The sequence below is a fragment of the Leopardus geoffroyi genome, chromosome B2 (assembly GCF_018350155.1).
Source record: "Leopardus geoffroyi isolate Oge1 chromosome B2, O.geoffroyi_Oge1_pat1.0, whole genome shotgun sequence".
NCBI classification, from domain to species: Eukaryota; Metazoa; Chordata; class Mammalia; order Carnivora; family Felidae; genus Leopardus; species Leopardus geoffroyi.
In genome coordinates, this window is record NC_059332.1 from 107,519,166 (window position 1) to 107,540,705 (window position 21,540).

At 40.2% G+C, this 21,540-nt stretch overlaps 1 protein-coding gene across 11 annotated transcripts in view; it reads right to left on the minus strand.

Annotated features, from left to right (window-relative positions):
* FAM184A (family with sequence similarity 184 member A) overlaps positions 1–21,227 on the minus strand; it is a 122,051-nt gene extending 100,824 nt beyond the window's left edge. For 9 of the 11 annotated variants that reach the window (XR_006717525.1, XM_045499426.1, XM_045499424.1 and 6 more), the window contains exon 1: positions 20,554–20,835. Coding sequence is in view for 10 of the 11 variants with exons in the window: in XM_045499426.1 (XP_045355382.1) it covers positions 20,554–20,721 (168 nt within the window). In the remaining variant the exon portion in view is untranslated. Of the gene's footprint in view, positions 1–20,553 lie in introns of all 11 variants that reach the window. The other 2 variants (XM_045499421.1, XM_045499418.1) reach the window with 2 other exon arrangements.
* Positions 21,228–21,540: the final 313 nt, after the last annotated feature.

The following is a 21,540-nucleotide window of genomic DNA, read 5'->3' on the forward strand; positions in this document are numbered from 1 at the left end:
TGCCAACCCAAATGTGGTTAACAGAGCATTCCACTGACAGGAGCTAGTGATGACTTTGATAGAGAAGAGGTGGAAGCAAAGTAAGGACATTATCCGATTGGCTACAGCTTAAACTCTAGTTGGCTCTTTGTGATTGGTTTTCTGTGTGTTTAGATTTCATAACCTTGACATTTACAGGCTTAGATTTTGGTTTGCTTACATAGAGTGTATACATATATGCAGACTCACACGCACACATACACTCTATGGGCTCTGTTTCTCTGGAGAACCTGACTAATACAGATGTTTAAGCCATAGAACCCCTTAACTCACAAATAGGAAGATAAGCAAAAGTCATGGAGAGGAATTTAGATTTGGTCCAGTGAACAAAAAAGAGAAAATGACTATTTGTGCGGGGGTTACATTTATTAATAGTACAATAGACTAAACAAGACAAATTGAAATAGGGACAAAAGTCAAGAGACTACAAAAATAAGGTCTACATGGATTCCTGCCTGGGGAAATGCAAATGAAATGAAATACCAAAGAAACAAAAATGCAAGAAAAAAGAAATAGAAAATTTAATTCCAAAGTTCCACTCTAAAAGGAGAGTAGGGTCAGACAGAAATGCTATAGTTAAGAAAGGAAACTAGGTTTTTGGTTTATTTCTTTATTCTTTGGCATGTGGGAGAGGTCTGATGGAGAAGATGATTAATTCAATTTTGGACATGTGGCATTTGAGGTGATGGCAGACATCCAGGTACAGATGACAATCTTAAAAGATGAAATGGACAGAAGCTTCCTAAAATTAATTTAGGCTTCTACCATCCCACAGCAACATTTTACACTCACCAGAATATATCCCTTGTCTTATTCAAGGGCATCACTTGGCATTGGACACCAAAGTAACTGGTTAATGAACCTTGGTTCTATGATGCAGTTAGTTTCAGTTCTATCACTAAAATCTTCAAATATCTCCCAAACTAATGTTATTCATATGATCTACTAAGAACTTCCTTCCTCTCCAAAGTGATGCAAATTTGAGCACTCACACATGCTGGTCATTTACATTGTGATAAAAGGAAGCCAAGAGACAAAAACTATCACAAATACTCAGGATTCAAACCACAAGATCACTAAAATCCCCTTAAATCCTCCTAGAAATAGGACTACGTCCTATGTAGGTCTGGTCTGAAGGGCACTCACCAGTGTGCTAAAGATTTTGCTTTCTTTCTTCCTGACACAGCCACTACATCTGTCACCATATGCCCCTCTCTTAAAGGGGCTAAGAGGATAGAAACAAGAGCTTAGTCAGAGGGAGAACTTCTTTCCACAATATGGTTAAAAATTAATGTAGCATAACTTGAAACCAGTGAACGCTGTTGCCCCAATATACACATACACTATTATCGCTGAAGCAAAGATCCAAAATCTCTAAGATCTCAAATCCAACATCTCAAAAAGTCTTAAAATTATGGTCCTCTTGCTTACTGTCCCAAGAGGCAGAAGATGACAAGTGGTTAAGCAGTGACAATATTCAAAGTACACACCATTACATAGTGTAAGCTCTAACTTTCTGCTATGCTTATAATAAAAAAGCTTTTATTACCATATATTACCATAAATCTAATAATGCCTTTTTAAAATGCTGTGGGAAAGTGTCTCTGCTAATCTGAGGATTCTCGATTTGTGTTCAAGAAGAGCTCTTTCCTAATAATTTATATTAGGTAACCATCTCTCTTATTTTTTACACCCTTAAAAGTCTGTGGCTAATTACTGAAAAAGCTATAAACGTGGATTACTTTTCTCCCCTATTCCCAGAAAGTATACATTTTAGCAGTCTGTGTTTTCCCAAAGTGGTCACAATATTTCCCATCCCACATGCTCTTCTGCAATATGACCTTGCCACTCCCCCACCCAGGAGTCCAATTCTCTCAAATCTAGGCTGGCTTTAATGATTCACTTGTAACCGACAGATGTGGCAACAGTGATAATGAATGACTTCTGAACCTAGATCTGTAGAAGCCTTGCAGCTTCTTCCTCAGTCTCTGGAAGACCCAGGCTGTCATGCTGTGAAAAGTTAACACCACATGGAGAGGGCATATAGGTCCTCTAGTTAGATTCCCCAGATGAGCCCAGACTTCAAGTCACCCCAGTCCAGGCACAAGGTGAAAAAAGAAGTCATCTTGCAAGTAGATTCTCCAAAGCCAGCCGTTTCAACTCCCAGCTGAGCAAATCACACTCATCCATTCTAGTCTTCCCATCTGAAAACCCAGACATCATAGAACAGAAAAACCAACCCTTCCATCTCTTCTCCGAATTCTTATCCCAAGAATTTGAGAATAAAATGGCTGTTGTTTTATGTAAAATTTTTGAGTGGTGTGAAAGGCAGATGGATAACCAGAGCAGCAACAAGTAACTGGAATGTATATGCTGAGCAACGTGGCCATCCCCTCACTTTAGTGACCATATTCCATGTTTTTCTTCCTTTGTGTTACTGAAACTTCCATTCTTAAAGAAATTTTTTTTTGCCAATTTTGTTAATTTCCCCATTTATTTTGACAGTTCAACTTTAAAAACCATCATATCCAATAAAATAATTTCCTAGTGTTTGATTTCCAGCTTATTGGTTTTAAAATCTTATTTCTAACATTCTCTCCAGTTACTAGACTTAGTCTTTTTCACCCTTTTATTACAATTTATGTTTGAATTAGGTCATGTCTAAAGACATAATTAGTTGAAGATGCTGTGCACCCAACTATAACCATGATAAGTAAACATTCTGTCAAGCACAAGAATTATTTGGCACTGGGGCGCCTGGGTGGCGCAGTCGGTTAAGCGTCCGACTTCAGCCAGGTCACGATCTCGCGGTCCGTGAGTTCGAGGCCCCGCGTCAGGCTCTGGGCTGATGGCTCAGAGTCTGGAGCCTGTTTCCGATTCTGTGTCTCCCTCTCTCTCTGCCCCTCCCCCGTTCATGCTCTGTCTCTCTCTGTCCCAAAAGTAAATAAACGTTGAAATTAAAAAAAAAAAAAAATTATTTGGCACTTATCATAAACAAAGAACTATACCAGTACTTCAGGTTTTACCATTATTATTGCTTTATTAATGAGTTAGCTATTTTGAATTCTATATATCTACTCTCATCCGAAAGTCTTATTTTGCCAGAAAAAGCTCATTTTACTGTTTAACAAAGAGTATCCTTAATATATAATATTAATATGAAATCTTCAAACCACTGAATTTTCATAAATATAGTCTATTTTATAACTTGCTTTTATATTTAATAAGTACAAATTGGTCACTCACAAACCATAGCATAAAAAAATCAAGCTCTTCATTTTCCCAACAGAACATCTTTTTTCTTTGTTCTTTTTTCCCTTTTTAAATCTAAATTTTAGTTAACATACAGGGCAATATTGGTTTCAGGAGAATTCAGTGATTTGTCACTTACATACAACACCCAGTGCTCGTCACAAGCGACCTTCTTAGTACCCATCACCCACCCACCGACCTCTATATGCTCCCTACAAGAGAGTCATTTCAGACCGAGAGACACATGCAGATTGAAAGTGAGGGGATGGAGAGCCATGTATCATGCTAGTAGACGTCAAAAGAAAGCCAGGGTAGCCATACCTATATCAAAACAAACTAGATTTTACAACAAAGACTTTAACAAGAAATGAAGAAGGGCATTATATCATAATTAAGGGATCTATCCACCAAGATCTAACAATTATAAATATTTGTGACCCCAATGTGAAAGCATCCAAATACATAAATCAATTAACCACAAACAAAAAGAAACTCATTGATAATAATACAATAACAGTAGGGGACCTTAACACCCCACTTACAACAATGGACAAATCACCTAAGCAGAAAATGAACAAGGTTACAATAGCTTTTTTTTTTTTAATGTTTTTATTAATTTTTGAGAGAGAGAGAGAGAGAGAGAGAGAGAGATGGGGAGGGGCAGAGAGAGAGGGAGACACAGAATCTGAAGCAGGCTCCAGGCTCCAAGCTGTCAGCCCAGAGCCCGATGCAGGGCTCAAACTCACCAACCATGAGATCACGACTTGAAGTGGAACACTCAACCAACTGAGCCACCCAGGCGCCCCCCCTTTTTAATCTTTTTTTATGTTTTTATTAATTTTTGAGGGGGGAGGGGAGAGGGAGTGAAAGAGAAGGAGGAGGAGGAGGAGGAGGAGGAGGAGGAGGAGGAGGATATAGCTTTGAATGACACAGTGGACCAGATGGACTTAACATATATATTCAGAATTTCATCCTAAAGCAGAATACACATTCTTTTCTAGTGCACATGGAACATTCTCCAGAATAGGTCATATCCTGGGTCACAAATCAACCCTCAATAAGTACAAAAAGATCAAGATCATACCATGCATATTTTCAGATCACAATGCTATGAAACTTGAAGTCAACCACAGGAAAAAATTTGGAAAGCCCTCAAATACATGAAGGTTAAAGAACATCCTACTAAAGAATGAATGGGTTAACCAGGAAATTAAAGAAGAAATTTTTTTAAAAATACATGGAAGCAAATGAAAATGAACATACAGCAGCCCATAACATTTGGGATGCAGCAAAGGTAGTCCTAAGAGGTAAGTATATTCCAATTCAGGCCTTTCTCAAGAAGCAAGAAAGGTCCCAAATACAGAACTTCATTTTCTTTATGAATTTGCAACTACTTGGTAGAGAAAAACTTAGTCCTGTTGTTTCTAAGTATTTAGTCATTTCTAATTAAAGTTTTTTCTTTGCAGAAGATATTCAGTTAAAATCAGATATTATCATTCCAGTTACAATTGGAAACTCCATCCCCTGGACCTCACTTGCGTCATCCAAGCATTCCCACCTAGTGTTTCTTCTGTTTTCACCCCACTCAGCTGGGCCCTTCTAGGGGCGCTTACATGGACATTCTGCTTTCTTATTGACATATGCTAGGTTGAACAAGCTGCACATCTCGCCAATATTATCCTCTTGCTGGTCTGGAAAGTGTAGTGGAAAAACACTGGGCAAGATAGTGGCAGCAGTAATAATGCAAGCAGTCTATGACAGATAAAGAACAAAGTGAAGCAAGGAAGGGCTGATGAATAGAAAGAAAATGAAGACACAAAAGAACCACAGGGTCTGGAGAATGGGTAAAATGTGAAAAAGGAAGGGAGAAATGAAAAGTTAAGAAGTCCATCGATTTAATCAACAAATTTTTACAGTGCCATCCATTTGGTTATTCTGGACTTTAAAACTGAGAGGAAAATCTATCAAGTAGCTTGAGTAAAGTTAAAGACCACAGAATCTGCAAAGGTCAAGAATGTGAGACTAGGATGTTAGATGGGTCACCCATGGACAGCAACTCTCTGCTAGCATGGGAAGCAACAAAGAGAGAGGTGCAGGAGGAAGAGACAGCTGTCCTACACCTCACGAACTATATTTACAGAAGAGTCTAGGAGTAATGGTTTACAGGCTGCAATGAGAGCTAGAAGAAAGATGTTGTCTCCAAGACCTTCGGTTGATGAGGTGTGTGAAAATGAGTAGTGGTCACCTACAAAGGCAGTGGGAAAAGCAGTATCCTAGGGAGAGAGTCAGGTTTTCAAATAAAGCAAGCAGATAGAGTATTTGATGACAAGATATGGCTGTAGAGACGTTTGTTCAGTAGGGAGCAAGAGTTCTAGACAGCAAGTATAAAAACCCAACAAGCATCCAGGAAAAGGAAGCACACAATTGCCTGAGGATAAGCTAGGTGACCCCGGGACCTGCATTTGGAGCTAGGACCCAGGGACAGAGATATGAGGTAAGACAGAATGAGCTGGCTTGAAGCTTCTATATGTGCTCTGTTCTTATCATTCTGAATCCACAGGATTTCCAGTATGTCAGAGACAGGTAACCAGGGTTAGCCTTACTTACAACTAACTTTGAGAAAGTTACCTTAAATATCTCTAAGCCTTAGGTTTCTTTCCTGTAAAGTGAAGAGAATAATATCCAGTTGATGAAGTTAAAATGATGAAACAGAATAGTGTATCTAAAATGCTTAACACAGTGCATGACACACAGTATTGCACATTTTTCAGTTTAATTGTTTTGCTTATTGATATGTCCTTCCAAGAACCAGTAACCCGTATGCACGGAACAAGCCGGCTTAGGTCCACCGTCTCCCATCTTGTAAAAACAGTTGTGCTCAGTAGAGGAAATGAAAGGATCAGAAGGCTTTCTTACTGATCTGGCCAGTTTTGCTCAGGTGACATGAAACATGAAGAGGGTTGCCAAACACTGCTTTGTCTCAGGTACGTTCTGTCTCAGGTATGTTCTTGTACATCAGTTAGCTTATAAGCTCCTGAAGGATGAGCTCCTTGACCTATGTGTGTCCTCCACAGTGTCCAGCACTTATTAGACCCTCAAAATGGCTACTGCATGACTACCCATATAGGAATAAAGTAAAACAGGCAAAGTTCCATACCTCAGACATGGAATTCCAGAGGTTATATTTGGCACAATTCTCTTCTTTCGTTTAATAACTTCTAGTTTTCTAAAGGATGTTTAGATTTTGTAAAATGTGATTTTCAAGTCTAACCTTTAAAACTTTTTTTTCAACAAAAAGGCAAAAACCTGAAAAAATACCCATATTTGTTTTAGTAATAAAATATTGGTATTTTTATTCATTCCTTAATTAAAAAAATTAAGGATGACAAACTATGCAGGAATTTTATATAAATTAATAATCAAGTTAGAACAGACAGTTTGGTCAAATAATTCACAAATATATCACTTTTTTCTTAAAAATTCTAGTGTCTTGTTTAATATTTATTGAAGACCTATAGTGTTCTAGTTGCTAATAAAAAAAGAACAAGCAAAATAAGATTCTGCATTCTAAGACAACATATTCCACCTTATTTAGCCATATGACTACAGAATAGCTGCAAAAGCTAAATTCCAGTATCCATCTTCACCCCCTGGTTCCTCCACCACTGCCCATATTATTATACTCTTTGCAATCCCTGAGCCGATAATTAAATATCAGATCAAACACCTACCACCCACCCACACAAATAAAACTAATTCTTAACATCCTCAGAACCCCTTTCTGCCCCTCTCAGCCAAAGACATAGATTCTCTTCCAACAGAAGCCATATCCTATGCTGCACCCAACTCATCATGGGATGTGGAAGTGATCTGGGCATTCACCTAGCTACTCAATGCTGCCTTCTAAAAAGGGCAACATGCCACAGTCAGACAAATTGTTCTATTAGTTAGCTTCATCACTGCACCTGCCTCATGATAGTAATAAACCAGCCTCCAAGTCACTGCCCACATTTAGTATATATTTAGGCATGGGACTCATAAATTTCCCTCCTATCCCAAATGTCATTACATTTGGAGATTTCAAAAATTATCTAGAATTGGGATGCCTGGGGAGCTCAGTCAGTTAAGCATCTGACTTCAACTCAGGTCATGATCTCACAGCTTGTGGGTTCAAGCCCCGCACCAGGCTCTGGGCTGACAGCCCAGAGCCCTCAGCCCAGAGCCTGGAGCCTGCTTCAGATTCTGTATCTCCCTCTCTCTCTGCCCCTCCCTCCCTCCCTCTCTATCCCTCTTTCAAAAATAAACAAACATTTTTAAAAAATTTTAAAAATTCATGTAGAATCTGAAAGACCAACTCTAACAACTGTCACTCCGCTATAAACATTCTCAAGACTGTACTCTGCATCTCATTTTAACTTGTTCCACCTCAGAAATAGCCCCCCTCCCATGTTATAACTCCTTGCTGTAAACCTTCAACTTCTGGGAATTAACTACATTCACACCAATGGTCCTCTCAATTCCTAAATTTTCCTTAATCTATCAGCTCCGTCCTAACCCCACTTCCTTCTCCGTGCAGCATGCAGCCCAAGGGTAGATTAACTGAACTACTATCGAAGCTCTTTTTTTTTTTAATTAAAAAATTGTTTTTAATGTCTTTATTTATTTTTTAGAGAGAGAGACACACAGAGCATGAGTGGAGGAGGGGCAGAGAGAGAGGAAGACACAGAATCTGAAGCAGGCTCCAGGCTCCAAGCTGTCAGCACAGAGCCTGATGCGGGGCTCGAACTCAAGAACCGTGAGATCATGACCTGAGCCAAAGTGGGACACTTAACTGACTGAGCCACCCAGGTGCCCCATGAAGTTAACTCTTTTAACCTCAGTCCTTCCGTTATACCCATCAGTCAAACAAAGACTCTGGATTAATCATTTAAGAACTGCCTTCTTCTCTTCTACATTTGGTGAACAATGGTCCTCTCCACAGGACTGCATAGGACTTTACAGAGAACTGTGATGCATTTAAACTGAGACCAAATACCACATCTAATTTCCTCTTGGGACAACAACACATCTCACTGGATCCTTTCACTTGTGTCTGGTCAGTGATTTTCTCCTTCTTCCCCCAGCAACTATACTAAATATTTTCTATTCTGCTTAAGGCCCCAATCACTAATGATTTTAACTACCACCTATATGCTAATGATTTGTAAATGTTATTTCTAGTATTGATCTCTCCTTTTGGCTTAAAATGAATATCCAAATGTTTGCTCTTTCTATCTGGGTATACATGGCCATCTCAAACTGTGAACTCATTATCTCTCTCCCATCAATTCTGCTTCTCTCTTGGGGTAACCAGCCGCTAAAATGGCCCCCACTGATCTTTGTCTCCCAATATTCAAATCTTTGTGTGGTTACCACCCCTAGTATACCATGGTTGGTGTAATCAAATAATATATGGCAAAGGTGGCGATATATCACTCTATGATTATGTTACGCAGACTATAGCTTCCACCTTGGTCTCTTTCTCCAATCCCTGTGGGTCACTTGCTGTGGAGAGGCCCACGTGGTGAAGGACTAAAGTCTCCTGCTAACAGCCATAGGAGTGAACTAAAATATGAAGCCTCCAGCCTCAGTCAACTCTTCAGCTTGACTGTAACCTGAGAACCACCCAGCTAAGTGACCCCTACGTTCCTGAACCTCAGAAACCGTGAGATAATAAATGTTTGTTGTTTTAATCTGCTAAATTTGAGGGTAACTTGTTACACAGAAATAGATGTCCTTCCCACATTCCTATCTCAGTTGACGTTAATATCTATCTAATCACTCAATCATTAACATTCATTCACGAGTACCTACCATGTGATGAGAGACCTATTATTCTTAATCCTCCACCACAACAGATTGTCACAAAGTCCCGACAAGTTTACTTCCTGTTTCTTTAATCTGCCCCTGAAGATTTTCCAAATCTCTCTGCTCTCTCTACTATCACAGTCCCAATCCAGGTCCTCATAATCTCTCATCAATACTATATTCCAATACCCTCCCAAATAGTTTCCTTGATTCCCATCTGTCCCTGTAAAGAGCGAGCTACTTAAGACACAGAAAAACAGCATATACATGACAGTTAAAGTGGCAGGACCAGGAGAAAGTTCTCTCAAGGAATGAATGACCCCAGTATCCTTATAGACAAGTAACTGAAGTTTGGTAGTCTTGACCGTTTTAGTAAAATAGAAAGCAGCTTATCTACATGATGTGTATACATTAAGAGAAGAAGCAACGGTGGGCAATTCAGAGAGACAGCAACATAATATAAGTCAGCAACACGGTGTGATCAGGTAAAATTGGATCATATGATGTTGCACAGAGCTATCAATGTCCAAGCCTTAGTTTCCTCTAGCTGCTATAACAATTTGTCACAAAACTAGGGGCATAAAGCAACATACATTTATTAATCTTACAATTCTGGAGGTCTCAAAAGAGTTTCACTGGGCTAAAATCTGGAGGCTCTTGGGGATAATTTGTTTTCTTGCCTTTTCCAGCTCCTAGAGGCCACCTGTATTCTTTGGCTCATGGCCACCTTCCATCTTCAAAGTCAGCAATGGCTGGCCAAGTCTTTCTCATGTCCCATCACTCTGGCACTAATTCACCTACATCCCTCTTTCACTCAGAAGGATTCTTATGACTATACTGGCCCGATCCAAATAATCAAGGATAATCTCTCCATCTCAAGATCCCTCACTTAGTCACATCTGCAAATATAAAGTAACATATTCAAAGATACCAGAGATTGGGCTGTAGACATCTCTGGGGTAAGGAAGTGAAGGGCAGCATTATTCCGCCACAGTCCAGTTCCAAAATTTCTCTGGCAATGCTCCACAATCCAGAAACAGAGAAAACAAAAAGGAAAGGTGACTCAGGATTGAAATTAAAGATATGCAGGGTCAAGAGAACAATATCAAAATGGCAGGCGTGGCTTGAATTCAAAGTCTTACTTTTTCTAGGCCAGTTAACTTTGCTAACTCCTTCAAAACCACAGAGTGTTCTTATCTGGGCTCCTTTCTCACCAGTATTTTCTGATAATCACCAGGGGATTGGGACAAGAAGGTATGGATAAATATGAACATACGCTACTATTAACAACATTGAAAATACACATATTCTAGGTCATTTAAGAAAGGTATAGGTCAAGATAAAAAAAAAACAGTAAGTCTAATTATATGCCAAAATATTCTATATTTGAATAGTTAAATTTTCTGCACATTGTATAGTTAATTCAGAAACTTCCAACCAAATGTGCTGAATCCCAGAGAATATAAATTTTGTAGTTATCTTTAGATACCTATACAAAGGCTTTTAACAAAAACAACTCCCACACTGACAGTTTATGCTGAGAAGGAAGTAACTGCAAACATATTTTAAACAATGAATATAAAAAAAATAAGACTTTATTTTAATTAAGTCAACATTATATTTTCAAAGGTTTCACTCCATGCCATAGAATATTTTTTATATTTGATTCCTTTTTCTGACCTAGAGCAATGTGGTAGATTCAAGTTCAGATTGTGAAGATCACAGTTTATATACAAGGAGAATCTCTGGGTGCAATTTTGTCCCATGTTTATGATTATAGGCTGGCTACTAGGTGACTGGCAACTCACACAAAAGATGAGTATTCCTGCTCCCACTATCCTTTGTACCCCTTTCATCTGTGGGTGCTTAGAGGGATAATAAAAGTCAAAGTCATACTCATGTGAGGGTGTTCAGGGTGTTAATAAGAGTCATAGTCACACAAGCCCAAAACAACAGCTGATGCAGGGGCTAAGTAAACAGCAGATGCAGTTCTGTATCCATTCTTAGATACAGTAGATGCTCATCATTCATGGATTCCATATTTCCAAGTTTGTCGACTTGCTAAAATTTGTATGTAACCTTACAATTTAACACTCACAGTTTGTTAGATAATCTTCATTCACACGTGAGTTATACGCTGTTGCCTATGAGTTCACTGTTAATGAATCAATTAGGTGTATTTAAAAAATTGTTTTTAATGTTTATTTATTTTTGAGAGAAAGAGAGCCAGACAGACAGAGTGTGAGCGGGGGAGGGTCAGAGAGACAGGGAGACACAGAACTCAAAGCAGGCTCCAGGCTCTGACCTGTCAGCACAGAGCCCAACGTGGGGCTCAAACCCATGAACCACAAGATCCAACTGAGCCACCCAGGCGTCCCAATAAGATATATTAAATAAGGTGCCGTTAAACAGAAACACACATAAAACAAGGCTATGTGTTGACTGGTTGATGAAAATGTGACCAGAGGGTGTCAGGAACATAACCCTATATTTCCCCTAGAACATGACTTCATAGAATACAACCATCTCAAATAATAAGAACCAACTGTATTTTATTTGCTGTTAAACCTTTACTTTTGATAGCTGTGGTCTCTAATAATGTAGAATATATCTCCATCAAAAGAGAAAATATATACAAAAACATACTCGTTAAAACTGTATCAGCAAATGCTAAGCCAAGGGGTAGGGGTGTGGAAAATGGGTAGAAATTGGCATTTACTGACCTCCTCTCCTACACAAATTATTTCATTTAATCTCTACAATAATTCTATGAGATAGGTTTTGTTATTCTCGTTTTACAGATGAGGAGACTGAGGCTCTAACAGGTTAAAACTTATTAAAAGTAAAACACTAATACATAGTGAACCTGAAATTCAAACTGGGGTCTGTCAAACCCACTGAACCACACCTCTGACCTATAATGATGGGCACTGCTGCTTCACTGGGTCATATGGCTATGGGACTGTGGCTCTCTGGCCTGCCCATGAGAGACCTAAACCTAATACAGTCCCATTAACTCCTGGGTTTCAGAAAACTGAAATTTCCCTTGCAAGTTCTCTACCGCCTGGACAAATATGTTATAAATCTGTAACCAGAGAATGTGTTGATGTTACTCTTTAAATTATTATTAAAAACCTTATTAAAGAGGACACTGGAAGGGACTAGCTTAGTTTATCTAAGAAAATGAGATCTATAAATTCTACCCAAAACAAACCAAAAAGCTGCCCATAATTAAGCATTTAAAATCATCAGATTAATCTGTTGATTAAAATGTTCACCTACTTCATTCTGGTCATATTTTCTCACAGATCTATTGGAACAAAATTAAAAATATATATAGTCCAAAAGTGGAATGATAAATGAATAGTATCAAATAATCAATAGTACCTAGCACAGCATCTTTCATGGACGAAACATTCAACAGAAGTTTACCAACCATATGGATCTATATGCTCTATTTTAGTCGTATTTAAGTAGATCTTCAGGGGCACCTCGATGGCTCAGTCAGTTAAGTATCCGACTCGATTTCAGCTCAGGTCATGATCTCACGGTTTGTGAGTTTCAGCCCCATGTCAGCCTGCATGGGATTCTCACTCTCCCTCTCTCTCTTAAGATGAATAAATAAACTTAAAAAAAAAAATTTAAGTAGATCTTCTTTTGTTATTGTGGGTAGACCATTATATCAAACATACGTACATACACACACAATTTCCCCTCAAAATTACATACGCTTTGTTTTTAAAGTGTTACACTAGGCAAAACATCTAAGAATAAGATTGAGATGGTATTTAGTGTTTCAGTTATGAAATGTTTTCTGAAAGACATGACATTCTGTTACCACCGTGCTTAAGAAAAAACAGGATGAAAAATGCAAATACCTGTGAGCACACAGACGCACATTCAGCAGAATAAACATCTTCCCAACCAGAAAGTCAATGTCTAGAATTTGTGCACAAACTTTGCACTTTGTTTTATGAGGAAAACAGGGTAAATAAAACAAGAAGTAACAGAATTTATCCAGAAATAAAATTTCAGGGGCACCTGGGTGGCTCAATCGGTTAAGCATCCGACTCTTGATTTTGGCTCATGTCATGATGTCATGGTCATGAGGTGGAGCCCCGCGTCAGGTTCCATGCTTAGCACGGAGTCTTCTTAAGATTCTGTCTCTCCCTCTGGCCCTCTCCCCTGTTCTCTCTCAAGAATAAATATTAAAAAAAATAAATAAATAAAATTTCAGTATTTGCCACAGGATTAGTATAGGTTTAGCCTAATCTTCTATGCATATACTGAAATTGTAACACTGATGGAGAGGTAATAAAGGACTCTGTGGAACTTATGAAGGTATGGTTTAAATGTAAATATATTATTTTGGAAGATGGAAAATTATTAATCCCTATGGTAACTTCTAGTTAACTAAAATAACCCCTCCCTTTATATTTAAGAGATAAATATTAGCAATGTACTTTGTATACCAAATTTTCATTTTTAAATCTCAAAATAGAAATGGTACATATAAATAAAGAAATATAGATTCATATTTTTTAGAAGTCATTAAAAATACATCTCCTTGGGGCACCTGGGTGGCTCAGTTGGTCAGATGTCTGACTTCGGCTCAGGTCATGATCTCATGGTTCATGAATTTGAGCCCCACATTGGGCTGCTGTCAGCGCAGAGCCCACTTTGGATCCTCTGTCCCTGCCACCTCTCTCTCTGCCTCTCCCCACTTGCACGTTCTCTCTCTCTCAAAAATAAACATAAAAAAAATACTATATCCTTTGTAATAAATTAGGTGGCATATTAGGACCTGAATCTAAACTGTCCAAATCCCAAATATTCTGGTTGACCACTAAGTCTTTTGTTTTTCCATCTACTATAGGTCCTTTGGTAGTTTCAACCTCCCTTTATATCTCAAAATGAAGGTAAAAGATATAGGACAAAAATTTACATATTCAACTTCACTAATTGTGTACATTCTCATTAAGGTTTAGTGGGAAAGATGTAATCAGTAATGAAATAAGTTTGAGACCTACAAATGACAGTATTCACTGTTGTGGTTTAACTTTAGAAAGCTAAGAATAAAAAGTTTATTTTCTAAAATACTTGCTTTGGTCTCAAATGTTAAGTATACCAAAATACTGACTATAATTGGTAATCCCCAACTTGCAAAGACTGGTGTTTCCAAAATTCACCTGTATATATTAATTGATTGGCAGTCAGAGACTATTTTCAATATTTCAAAGAACTGTTAAGTTCCCAGTTCAATCTAAAAAAGCCTCTGTGGCTCAGATCACGCTTGGGATATAAAATATAACTTTGATAACAATATTTCCCCACATCAAACTACCATTTTTAACATCGCTTTTATTTACCAAAAAAAAAAAAAAAAAAAAATCCTGAATTAATTTAGCAATTGTCTCCCACCTTTCCTCAGATGTTTATCTCCAAAATAGACTGAGGGGGATACCAATTCTGACTGGCTTAGTTAATGTCCTTCTCGCTCATAAGTGGTCTACAAAATAGAAACTTACAGTGGTGAAAAAACAAATATGGCATTACAAATTTTCATTATTCACATCAATCCGATCTCATGGCATAATATTCAAGTTTATTTGAATGCTCAAAGATGAGAAACTTTTTCGATCTCCCAAGATAAACTGAAAGGACAGAAAATAAGTTGTTGGTTTTCTTTTTTTATTCCTCCATTCCTCCCCCCCCCACCCCCACCCCCGCCCACCAATTACCTCCTATTATCATTCAGAAGCTAAATGGTTTTACAGACCCAACTTACTCTGCATTCTCATCTCAAATTTATGAGGTACAACATTTTCAGAAATACTAATAATTTTCAAAATTAAAGTATAGGGATTTACTTACTAATTCAATTAAAATGACCAGACTGTTTCACTAACATTTTGCTGAACCTCCTCTTTCATACCATTTTTTAAGAGGTTGGCAATTAAAAGACAGCAAATAATTTTCATAAACAAACAAATAACACAGAGAGAGGGGTGAAGGGAGAAAAACTGGTAAACTTCCAACTTCCTGCCTTCAGGAATGAGACCTAAGCAACAATCCAATTAAGAAAGCAAGCAGTGTAGGGGTGCCTGGGTGGCGCAGTCGGTTAAGCGCCCGACTTCAGCCAGGTCACGATCTCACGGTCCGTGAGTTCGAGCCCCGCATCGGGCTCTGGGCTGATGGCTCGGAGCCTGGAGCCTGTTTCCGATTCTGTGTCTCCCTCTCTCTCTGCCCCTCCCCTGTTCATGCTCTGTCTCTCTCTGTCCCAAAAATAAAAATAAAACGTTGAAAAAAAAAAAAAAAAAAGCAAGCAGTGTAAGGAAAAAAATTTAAAATAACCCCCTAGTAGTAACTTTGACACCAAGTATGACAGTCTCCAAATCAAAGTAATTAAAACATTTTTTAAGTCTGGAATGACTAAAGCTGTTAAAGAAAACATAAAAATATTATGACATTTACCTGAGAATACAAAAAATAGCTCTGTTACAAATTTGCCAAAGCCACAGTTGCAAACTGTACAACCTGTAAATACGGAAAGACAGCACATCACATGGGTTCACTGTCCCCAGAAATTTGTGATTGAGATGGTAGACAAAACATGGTTCCAACATGACAAAACCACCACCAAAACAACAAGTCTCCAGCTTCTTAGAAAATGAGTGAGTAGTATTAGTTAGAAAGAAGGAAGACATAGGGAAAAGAGACCTGCTAGCACAGCTGCCCTTCTCTCTGGGTTCGTGTTCAGGTTCTGCCAGGGGCAAGCTGTACAATCTTCAAATGACTCCGGCCCTCAACTCCCACACCTATTAAATGAGAGGGTTAGGCTGGTCAGAATCTGTGGTTTCTTCCAGCTCTAAATTTTTTTTTAACTCTAAAGGCGTCCCTTTATAAAAGTTTGGACAACTGATAAACAGTATATCAAGTTTTTGTGCCTATTAATAAAATACAAGAAATCAATTTAAATCACTCAAATATGACTAACATTCTTTGTCTGGACAAAGAATGAATGCTCCCCATGGACCAAGGTGGGTCCTATGGGAGACAGAGTAAGCTGGCATCACCTAGGTGTATCCAAGAGGGTTACCTGAAGCTTGAACAGACCTCAGCAAAATAAACATGAAGACCCTGCAACATCCAAGAGGCTGAGGAAGGAGTAAGCAACCAGCCAGAATACAGATGCATTCTCACTGTCAAGCAATCTGAAGTGAGGAATCCTGAGCAATGGAGGCAGGAGGTAGAAGACGCAGGAGGAAAGAATGAGCACACATTTAAAATGTGTGCCAAATCTATTAACAGCACTGAAGCTAGATCACCATGCACCATTCAAGTGAAGTTTGCTACTAGTCTTTCCTCTCTTCCCTTCTTCCTTGTCCAACAGGGATGGGAGGGTAGAGGGGGTGTTAAATCAGGAACAGCAAGACAAAGCAAGAGTAGAAAAGCCCAGGCAGAAGAAAAAAAGTCATGATGCCCCTCTTCCTGATTATTGGCTTCCCGCTCGTAGTGGGCAGAGCTGGGAATGGGCATGGGGGAGAAGCGCTGTCCTTAATTTAGGTTTGGTTTCGGGTCTTTATTTGTTGGCACTGAACATTTTAATAATCAAATGAGACTTCTGCAATTAGTTACTGAAAGACAACTTGTATTATCTAACAGCCACCAGAAAAGTCAAGTTTATCTACAGGCAGATGAGCCAGCCTCACAAACTGAAAGGGACAATGAGTAACACACAAAAAAAGCTGTTTGATAATTACATTACATATATTGCTTTTCACCCTAATACAATAAAGAGGCAACACAGCAGAGAGTAGAGAAGCACACAAATATGATCCTATTAAACATAACTCAACCCACCCAGCTTCTCTGCCTATCCTAAGATGGTTCAGCCACTAACAATCCCAGAAACCTGCCATAACATGACTCAAGAATCTAAAAGTGATTCTTAAAATTTGCTGGAGTGGCCTGAATATAACAGATTCATTTTAAAAGGCAGAGACTGTGTCTTGCTCCGTGCTATATCTCAAACATTTAGGATAGTGCCCCTTATATAAAAGGTGCTTTAAAAACTACTGTTCTTCTTTCTAGGAGATGGCTGCTATGTTAGGTTCTAGGGAAATAGAATCTGAACAAATATGTCTGCAGCTGAGCTGGCTTTTTAGTTAAAAACATATTGAGTCTTACTATGTACAAAATTATAATACAGAGGGGCGCCAACTTCAGCTCAGGTCATGAGCTCACGGTTCGTGAGTTCGAGCCCCACATCATGCTCTGCGCTGACAGCTCAGAGCCTGGAGCCTGCTTCAGATTCTGTGTCTCCTTCTCTCTCTGCCCCTCCCCAACTTGCGCTCTGTCTCTCTATGTCTCTCAAAAAATAGATGTAAAAAATTTTTTTTTAATTATAATACAGATTACTTTCATCCTTATCCTTTCATAACTAGTCAAGTATTTGAAAAATGCATGTATTTTCAATACTGTTCTACAACAATGCAGAATACATGTGAAAAATTTAAACCTGGCAATTCAAATAGAATTAATGTATATATTTTTTATGAACTTAGCAGAAAACTCTCTAAATAAATACAATATAATAATACTATTAAATGCAAACTAGTTTATTTTAAAAAGAGAGGAAGAGTTTAAAAATATATTATCCACTATTTTATTAATATTCTGTTGGCACAGATTCTCTCTTTTCAGTGACAGCCTGAATTAAGAGCCTACTATCTTAGAGAGTTATAGTATCATCATCCCTCTCTTAAAGATTAGGAAACTGAGGTCCAGAATTTAATGACTTGCCCAAGGTCATATTACTAGTAATCAGTAAGAGCAGGAGTTTTAATTCAAGAAAGTCAGATTCCCAAGCCACGCTAATTATAATGCTGAAGAGCTGAGTACTACTGACTCTCTCCAAAAGATAGAATATCCTATTTTAATGATTATAATGTTTAATTCTGAAATATACGCTAAGCTTCCAACCTACTTCTACTAATGTGAATAAACCCTTCCTAAGTGAAAATTCTATGTAGCAGATACCAGTAAAGTTTCTAACAGTTGATATATTAATCATGATATTGTTCTGATTGTACAGTATTTACAAGAAGTGTTTGTGACTGTAAAATTGGACAGTTTCCAAAATGGTACATAAGGGATGCATGTCTTATTGTAGGCTTCAAGAACTAAAGGATGTTGGCTCCAGTAGAGTCCTATTATCTTATTATTTCATTGTCACATCTTATCTTAGTAATAAATGCAAGAGACAGGGTGGGATAGATATTCCAGTATAAGTCAGTGCTTCTCAACATGAGAGGAGTCCCCCCCACCTCCCGGGGACATTTGGCAATGTCTGAAGACATAGTCATTGTCATGATGGTGTGTGCAGGTGGGGAGTGCTACTGGAATCTACTAAGTAACAGGAGGAATGCTGTTAAACATCCTATAATGCACAGGACAGCCCTGCCTGCTCCCAACAAGGAATTAGCCAATCCAAAATGTCAACAATGCCAAGACTGAGAAACTCTAGTGTAAGAGATTAAATGTCCGAGACACTTAGCAGAGAAGGTGGTGTGGGTGTTTAGAGACTGTAACTATAAACACTAAATCAGAGAGTCCAAGTAACAGTAAAGATTAGGAATAGTACTGGAGACTTGAGGAGCACTGGTATGGGGGCAGCTTCCTGCCTCATTAGAGTAAAGGTGAGTAATCAGAGAAGGTGATAGCAGCTTCTATCAATACTCTCAACTCTAACAGTTGTGCTAATATTTTTTTCTGATAAAAGAACAGAAAATCCAAAAAGCATAAGTAGTAAAAATAAAAGTAGTTTACTGGAGAGATGAGAAACTTTTTATTCAACTGCACACAGTTCCACTACCAACTTGTTTCTATTACATACGGCAGGAACCTAGAGGGTTACAATCTCAAATAAGAACAATGGGTGTTGTGGACATACCATAAGAAAAGCCAGAATAAATATATAACCATGTGCTTCATTCTGAACATCAGTATTCTGAAGACCAAACATGATTTCAGGAAACCGGGCCTTGAGCTCCCAAATGTATAAATGCCCTGATGGTATACTATTGTTTCTTCCTGGGCCTTCCTTCCTCTGAATATGGGAATCATCTGTCACAAGATTAGGCAGTAAAAACTGGGCACATAGTAAGCTCTGAGACAGAGTGGGCCTAAAATGAAAACCAAAACACAAAATTTCCCCCAGTGTTGCCCTGCTTTGCATGGCTGACTTTTACCATCATGTTCTTGCTCCTTTTTCCTTGAATGCTCTTCTGTAGGAGACCTCCTTCTTCAGTCCTATCATGTTAGTTTTCTTTCTACCCTCAATCATATTTCTTCACCAAAATCATTTTACCCTCTTTTCATTCCCATTTCACTCCTGTTTCCTTTCTTCCAGCTTTGTCTTACTCTACCTTCTCAGTAGTGCCAACTAGTACTGGAATTATAAAATGAGAATTTGGGAGTTGAAAGAGTCAGACTTACTATTAGTACTTACGATTAGTAAACGCCCATGATGCCCACCTCTCTTCATCATACCCACATTACTAACAAGTGGTTAGCCAACTCAGCTTAAACACACTGAGATCACCTCTACTTTCTGAAACCACGAATCACTTGTTCTCATTAACAGGTATTGAAAGATTGCTCATGATACCTAAACAGAGCAATAGAATTGGTCTGAAATTGCTCTTGCTTCACAGATATCAACTTCTCATTATCAACATTAACTAGAAAAAAGCTCACCATCCTAAACTACAGTTGGCCAAATTTGCAGACTTAGGCGCTTTGAAAATTATCTTTTGATAGACTGAAACATTTAAGCGCAGACACATGATTCATCTAACAAGCCGTGTTTGACATTTTGTCAGGGTAAGGAATGACTCATTAAATCCCCAAAATTGCACGCAAGGTATGTTTTACCCTCCTACATTGTTTAGGTTTATTCTCCCCTAAGTACGTATCCAACAGAAGATACTGATTAATTGGGAAGATTCCGGGTCTTGTTGGGTAAATACGGTACTGTACTTAATACAGTTAGTATAAAGGCTCGTGAAGTCTGGGCAGATACATGAGAGCAAAACTAAAGTGATTTATTATTGTGCAATAAAGGAAGTAGATCCTAATTTGTTCTGTGCTGGCTTACCCCCAAAAGGGCAGCGGGGTGCGAGTCCCATAAACCCAGCCGTGCTGGTGAGTTATCTAGTTTAAATGAACGTCTCCGGCGTTCCACCGAAGTTTGAACGGTTCTTGGAGCTTAGTCTCTGGCTGTTGCTTCCCCACAGAAGCCCCCTTCAACTCGCCCCGGGCGCGGGGCTCGCAGCCTCCCAGCCTGGCAGCTGAGCCCGTCGCGGCCCACATGGGGTTCCCGCTGTGCTGACCCCGCCGCCGCGCTCTTACCTTGGTGAGCTGGGCGATTTTCTTGCTCATTTTCAGGTGCAGGTCCTGGCTGTAGTCCATGCTGTGCCCCGCCTGCTGCGCGGCGGCCGGAGAGGGCGCGAATTTGGCCGCCCCGGCCGCCGGGCCGCCGTAATAGTGCTGCTGCCAGCTCATGCCCGGGGTCGCCATCTTCCCGATAGACCCCGGCCCGGGCACCCGTCCTCGCGCTCCGGGGGCGGGCCGAGGAGCAACAGCGTCTGGGAGGCAAGAACCCGGGCGGCCGCTTCCGGACCCGACCCCCGGCGTTTGACAGCCGCGGCCGCAGGCGCCCTCCGGCCCACGACCCCCCCCTCCCCGTCACTCCCGTCCAGGGACGGGGCAGCCCAGCCGGCTCGAGGCCGCGGACGACACCGGCGCGGGGCAGACGCCCGGGGTCCAGCGGCGGCGGTTCCGGGCCCGGCCCGCTCTTGCCAGCTTTCCGGCTGGCTCCTGGCGGGGGCGTCGTGGGCAGCGTGGCCCCGCAAGTGCCGCTCCCACCCGGAACCAGGGACCTGGCAAGACGGCCGCCGCCGGGGCTGCGGAGGGAGGAGGAGACGGGGCGGGCTGGTGCGGGGGAAGGCGGGACATGGAGGAGGACGCGGGAGCCGCGGAGCCGCCGTTACCAGGGCGCGCGGCCCGCGGAGCGCGCGGGGACGACTACGTCATTTCTCCGCAGCCAAGCCCCGCCCCGGGCCGCCGCCACCGCCAGTCCCGCAGCCTCGCGGCGGGTAAAAGGCGCCTCGGGAGGGCCCGCCGGGACCACGCCGCCAGGTGCTTCACCTTGCGGTGGGGATCCCCGAGCCCCCAACTGGGCGGCGAGCCCTGTGTGCCGTGCGTGGGGCTCTACGTAAAAATTTCTGCGAGAGTGGATGAAGCTGTGGTCCTTTCGATTTGCAGAACGCGTGCCGATTTACTGAGGGTTTTCCACGTGTAACATCGCGTGCGCTTGGGCTAACTAGCTTTTCCCCA